We start from the raw sequence: 6,955 nt of genomic DNA on the forward strand, positions 1-6,955 counted from the left end.
CAGCGCAGAACCAAATCACAGGGAGAAAACCTCCAAGAAATGCCACAGCAGCCATGGCAACCGTGGCCTATTCCCCTCCTTCAGCCCACATGCTAAAGGCAGTAGGTCAGCTGGGTCTGGGACCCCTAACAGGCCCCAGTGGAAGAAACAGTCATTGGGCTGCAACTCCACCATGGGAGGTCTTGTCTTTGTCCTTCAGCACGGTGTGCCCGTGTGTGTCCTGCAGCGGATGAGGATGGGGAGGGTTTAGCAGCTCTAACTCCTCTTCTGCACTGAAGCAGCTCATTAAACACGAGGCGTGTGAGTCATCCTTTTCTGCCATGACATTGCTTTGTTCTGCCCCTTGGATCAAGCTTATGTCAGGCCAGCCTGGAGCATCAGCAGGGCAGTGACAAAGCCATATTCACGTCTGTCTGCATCCTTGTCGTATGCTTTCACCAGGAGGTCATTCACAGCCTGTGCAGATGAAGGAACAGTGTGAAAGGGAACATGGGGAGGGGAATTTTAAATTGAGTCACATAAACTAGTTTCCAAAACCTAGGTACCCATGCAAGCTGCTTGTATATATTTGGCTATTTTCTGATTAAATGCAGCGTAAGTGTCATTTGCAGATTTATATCTTTGTCCAGCAAGCTGAGTAATAAATGTCGATGTCTGCGAGTTATCAGAACTGCAAAACTTTATTTTTTGTTACATTATGCTGTGATGGATTTTCTTGATGGTTAAGCCATAGATTTTCACCTAGCCTGATTTTTCTCCCCCTCTTAAAGGTCAAGGCAGCTATTAAACATATGTGTGGGAGAGGAAAAGTCTTTCTGAGTCAACAATAGAAGTAAATAATCTTAGTACTGGACTATCATGACACTGAGTCAAAAAGGAAGTAGGACAATACACATACAGGGCAAATTTAATAATTTAAAATTCATTTCTTTTACCTATTCATCTCAGAACATCCAGATGAGCAGGAAATTCAAGGCCTGGAGATTGCAGAATAGATTAATAAACAATAGAATTTCACACTCTTCATAAGGGGTGATTACAAGGTTAGGTCAGATACAATGCCAGAACTGGAGGAGGTTCTGCAAAACAATGCTAAGACACACTTTCACTACAAATCAGTTGAATATAAGGGACAGATAACTGCCAGCTACAAAAGTTTTATTTCTTTAACATAGAGGCAGTAAGGAAAAGTCACCATCCTCAGTGAGAAAGGAGAACTGCCAATAAACCCAGCAGCAAACACTCAGCTTTTTGATATTGTTAAGTTCTGAAAGTTGAAATGGTTTTGAGTATTAGAAGCTACAGAGGTAGGCACTCATGCGTCAGTGCTGCAGCTTTTGGGTTTGGGTGACAGTGATGCTTCAGTATAACATGGATTTGGCTTGGGGTATAAATTACCTTGGGGTATAAATTATTTGCTGTGAGGAGGTCAGATGCCCCCAAAATGCCACAGAGGCCCTGAAGTTGACTTCTATTGTGTTATACCCCAAGACTTGGAACCCATCTTACTATTTATTTCTGAAGTTTTTCATGGCCCTAAGGCTCTTTCCTTCATTTGTGGAGGCAAGTTTTTCTCCTCCAAGTTCTTCTATTATTTTGAACAGCCGATCTTTGGTTACCAGATCTCTGTTTCTGGGACTTGCTGATCTTACAGTGGTGGGAATGGCATGCACATTGCTTCAGAATGTTCTACAAGAGAAGCAGGCAGCTGGAAAGCAGTTCAAGGAGTCCTACTGTTGAGTAGCAGCAACAGAGAGAACAGCGTGAAGCAGTCAAGTGGACTGGAAAGTGAAAGTGACAGTTACACTTGACAGTAGATGGCATATTTCCTAGTAAGAATCATTGCAGAACAGTGAACCAGCATAAGTTTGTGCTCTTCCATCTTTAGTCAGCTTTGGCTACACTCAGTGAGTACTGACATCAACTCTTACTCACAGTTTGAAACAGGCTATGCACTTGTCAGAAAAGCAAACATCTGCATTACTGTTGGTAGATAAACAATACTAGTAGTGTCTTTCATTAATCTCTGTCATCTGACCAGACTGTTACTTTGTTGTATTGCATGGTTTTGTTGATTTGTGTTGGCTCTTTGAACCAGTCAGCTGTTACTTATATCTGAATACTGTAAATATTATGTTATCCTTGTCATCTTCTTTTTAAACAGAAGATGCAGGCTCCCAAATCTTCCTGCCACACCAAGTGGACATGGCAGCTCAGGTGGCTTCCGGGATGGCTTACCTTGAATCTCAGAACTACATCCACAGGGATCTGGCAGCTAGGAATGTTCTTGTTGGTGAACACGGTGTTTACAAAGTGGCAGACTTTGGGCTTGCAAGAGTTTTTAAGGTGGGTTGTGAGAGGGTGAATTGGCTCTACTTTAACTCTGGGGGACATGGTGGAAGAGGCCAACTAAAGGATGAACTCTGTAAACTGTGAATTGCTAGGTTCAGGCAAAAGGCATGCCCAGGCAGAAAAGGACTCGCTAACATGCTCACTTGTATCCTGTATCCACGTTATCCCACGCGATGTTAGAAACTGGCCTATGCCTATGTGTCAGTCTGAAGGTGGCTTCCCACTCAGCCACCAAGGAAGGAGCCTAGCAAGCAATACCCTTCGCTGCACAACCTTTATCCACAACACTAGTGTCTGCCACATGGGGATGGCAAAATTATATTCCTGAGCTTGTAAGGCGTATAAAAATGTATTGACAGCTATTCTCTCCTTGTTCACTTCCCCACTGCCTCCATGATGCTTGCGTGTGCAGATAGTAATCATGACAGGACCTTATTCCTCTCCATGACTAACAGTGGAGTTCATAAAGTGAGCTTTCAGACCCTTAAATCTGATGCAGTTTGAAGTTCTTTGCCATTGCACTGTGGGTTTTTTTTTTTTCCCCTGTAGCCCTTGAGAATATGGAATGCCAAGTAACGCTGACCAAGATCACCCTAGGAAAGAGCTGTGGTTTAGAAAAGAGATTTCCTACTTCTGAAAATGATTTGATCAGAGTTGGAAAGATTTGATTTGCAATATTTTATGGATTTCAATATGTAATCCATAATTTCTGAGGTCTTATTACTGTTTTTATTGATTTATGTTCTTGCACTGAGAAGGAAAAACAGAGAAAAAAGCCCTCTGCTTCTCGTTTGTTTTTCTTCCATTCAAGCAGCAGAAATTGAAGTTCATAGCAGTTGGATTTATTATGTACTGAAGTATAGAATAATGGCTTCACAATGGCATCAAGGGACTTTGAAAGTGCTTTTTGCTTAATTTTGATTCTTCTAGTTATGCATAAGCTCAGATTGCACATTTTTTAACATGAAATATATATATTTTTAAATGAACAATGCTTGCAATGGATATTTCTCCTCTGTCCGCACTAGAGAGGGTAATAATTTACAACTATAGACATTTCTTGTTAAAACTGAACTTTACTAAAATACTGTGTCATAGAGTCATCTTGGCAGACTTTCTTAGGAATATTCTCTGTCCTAAGCCAAAGCCCAACATGGTCACATGCAAAGATCCCAAAGGGGTAGGTGTGAGAAATAAAATCTGTATTTCTGTATGCATTAATTAGCAGAATGAAATAATTTCCTGTTTCTAGAGATGAGTATTATGGTCAAAATGCTGACTGTATCAATATGGAGATACAAAACACTAACAACCTGTCTTTTCAAAACTATAGGGCATTGTAGCTGGGAAATGTATATTTTATATTAAAAACAATCAAAGAAACAAAATCTTCTACACATTTGCCTGGATTTGCATGTGAAAATCCTGACAAAGGCTTGCATGTGACTGATGTACAATATTTATGTTTAGGAATTAAATAGAGAATGAATGTTCACAAAGTTTAGATGTCTGTGCTATACAACTTAAGGACATGATCCTAAAATTTGCAATTAAATAATTTTTCTATGCATCTTTCATCTTCACTTTACATAAATTTATTTGACCCACTGTAAGCTAAAATGTTAATTTGAATCACTTGAAGTTTGTTCTTTGGTCCCAGAAACCTGCTTAAGTGATTGTTATCAAAGTCAATGGCCCTTCAACACTGTAATAAATCACAGAAAAAGGGTTCCGAAATTCATTAGCTCTTGCCTTCTCTGTTTACTGAAGACCAGACGTGGAGCCATTTGGTCTCCAGTGTCAGGAGGATGCTTACACTGCCACTCCTGACAGACTTCTAAAATCTTGCATGCCAGGTCCAGAATTCACTGTAGCAGGTCATAATTAATCACGAGCTGCTCCAGTGCTGTGTGCTGGCTTGAAATGATAAATGCTTTACGAACGGTAGCATTTCTCAACCGTGAAGCCCAATTCAACAATAGACTTCAGAAAGAGCATACTTTAATACCACGAAAGGCAAGTGCATGGCTAAAAGAGGATAAGATTAAGCACATGCTTAGCTTAGTCAGGTGCTTAAGTGCTTTGCTGAAGCAGATCTGAAGTCAGGCTTGCTTCATTTTACCCTTGACAGATAGAAAATGAAAACGTGTATGAAGCTAGGCCTGAAACAAAACTCCCAGTGAAATGGACATCCCCGGAGGCAATCCGCTACAACAAATTCAGCGTTAAGTCAGATGTTTGGTCATTCGGAATTCTTCTGTTTGAAATAATCACCTACGGGAAGATGCCGTACGCTGGTAAGTGCTTTTGCCTAAGGAATGATGTCTAATGTTTTCTTGTTTTAAGTACAACACACAAAAAGGTTGAATGCCTATACTATGGGGACGTTAAAGGGTTAAGACTGTAAATACAGAAAGAAGGCTGTTCAGATGAGGTCCTGTTAGTGGGTCAGACCTTCTGGCTGCCCCAGGCTCCCTGGAAGCTTTCCAAAGGCTGTGATTAGCAGCCATTCAAGCTTCCACTCCCTGGAGTCAACCTGCATTGCACAGGCACCTAAGCCAACTGGCTATTTCCCTCCAGCATCAGATCAAAAATGCCAATTCTTGGAATGTGAAAAAAGGGAAGATTTTTCTGTCCCTCATCCTGCCTTTTTATTTTTTTAAATTTATTTTTTTGAGGTTATCTCATGGAAGAACAGATTATAATGTGTGAAGTGCTGCACATGCACCTCTGGAAGAAGGTATCTGAAAAATGAATAGGTGTTTTTACTCCCTTCCTCATATTTGTCTATTGCAGTGGAAAGTCTTCATAAAGAGAAGGATCACATGAATTAGAAATAAAATGTCACCACCTCAAAAGTAGATTTAATGTTGTGGGAGCAGCTATTATTCCTAGCTATTATTTTTAGCACTGTGAGAAATGCTCAAGGAACTGTGGCTCCAATAACACAGGATATCGGTGAGATGATTGACTGCGACTCATTTTGTGCTGGTGAGGAGAACATAAGGGAAGGACTAAAGCGAAAGTTATGCTGCATCGATACAGGCCTTGAGGGGTGGTTTGTTCACCATAAACTACATTTCACAGGTTCCCAAACTGGTATTTCCTGTAAAAGGAGAAATTGATTTTGCTTTTCGATTCCCACCCTCACCTCCTGTGAGACAGTTATGAAAAAAAAAAAAAAAAAGAATACCAAAGACAAAAATTCTCTTTCTTATATAAACTACAGGTGTGTACTTACGGACACACACATATAAATAAACTATTCAAGTATAGATGATATGTAACACCATGATTCTCGGTATTGTCTGAAAATATGTTCAGTGTTATCTCTTTGCAAAGACATAGTTTACCTGTAACTTTACAGTAGAAAATGTCCTCTTGCCATGGCTGTTTTCTTACTCGGTATTACTTTCAGGAGTTTCTCTTCAGTTTTTCCTAACTGATTAGTTACAAGAGGTTATGTTGATCCATGGTGGCAGTGGGTAATGAACAGAGGAAACACCATTCAGAGATCTAGGAAAAAGAAATGAAGATTACACAATCCAGGATTTAATTTAAATACTAGAAAAATGAATGGGAATGTGACAATAGTCTTAATATATAAAGAGATAACAAAGGTAGGGGAATGGTTTCTTCTCCATGACTCGTGGTGACAGAACGGGCAGGATGCCATCGCATAGGTGCACCAGAGGAAACTTGGGGCTGACGTTAGGGAAAACTCTCTGAATGTGAGGAAAATTCAGCAGCAGGACAGATTTTCTTGGGAGATTTTAGAGTCACTGAGACTAGAGGGATTTAGGAACAATTTAAGCGAAGTAGATGTCAGAAAAATTTTGGCATAACCAGGTGGTGGAGGAAAAGCCTGACACCCAGACAAACCCATTTGCTATGCCTCTCAGGTGGCACAGCCGGGGTGAGGGGGCCGGGAAGTGCTGGAAGTGTTTTCTAACTGCTGGTTTGGGATCTCCAGTGACTCCTGTGTCTGTTGCTGTTGAAGGGGTCCTTTGGAGGCCAGCTCTGCACTCAGCGTGCATGTGTACCTGGCTGGGGAGCATCCCGTTGACATCTCAGTAAGAGGTAGGGACATGCGGCATCACTAAGCGGACCCCGAGTATCCTGACGAACTCCTTTTGGCTTGCAGGTATGCCGGGGCACCAGGTGATCCAGATGCTGGACAGGGGGTACAGACTTCCTCAGCCAGAGACCTGCCCGGCGCCACTCTACCAGCTGATGCTGCAGTGCTGGAGCGCGGAGGCGGGTGAGCGGCCCACCTTCGAGGCGCTCTGTGGGCAGCTGGAGTCTTACTTTGAGACCAACTCCTCATCCTATGCCCATGCCCAGGCCGTGGTGAAATGAAGCCCCAGGCGGGGGCTGAGGGATGGGCGCCAGCGAACACAGCTGAAGGAGGGTGTGAAATCAGCATAACCTCAGACGCGGAGGTTATTAGGGGGTGTTGAAGAATTCTGGCACGTTTTCATCCCTTTGCTGACACTCAGAAACACTTAAAATGTTGCTGCTGGCAAGCATTTTGCAAGACCAAGCATCAGGAAGCTGGAGGGGTAGGGGCTTCTAAAAAGTAAAATGTCTTCTATTTATTTTT

The 6,955-nt window shown here is 42.0% G+C and overlaps 1 protein-coding gene across 1 annotated transcript in view; it reads left to right on the forward strand.

Moving 5' to 3' along the window:
* The window catches only part of FRK (fyn-related Src family tyrosine kinase), a 54,803-nt gene extending 48,092 nt beyond the window's left edge, over positions 1-6,711 (forward strand). Inside the window, exons 6-8 of the mRNA XM_010157005.1 lie at positions 2,165-2,350; positions 4,488-4,649; positions 6,497-6,711. Of these exons, the coding sequence (XP_010155307.1) occupies positions 2,165-2,350; positions 4,488-4,649; positions 6,497-6,711 (563 nt within the window). The remainder of the gene's footprint in view (positions 1-2,164; positions 2,351-4,487; positions 4,650-6,496) is intronic.
* Positions 6,712-6,955: the final 244 nt, after the last annotated feature.

This window comes from Eurypyga helias, unplaced genomic scaffold (genome assembly GCF_000690775.1).
Source record: "Eurypyga helias isolate BGI_N326 unplaced genomic scaffold, ASM69077v1 scaffold1568, whole genome shotgun sequence".
Taxonomy (NCBI): Eukaryota; Metazoa; Chordata; class Aves; order Eurypygiformes; family Eurypygidae; genus Eurypyga; species Eurypyga helias.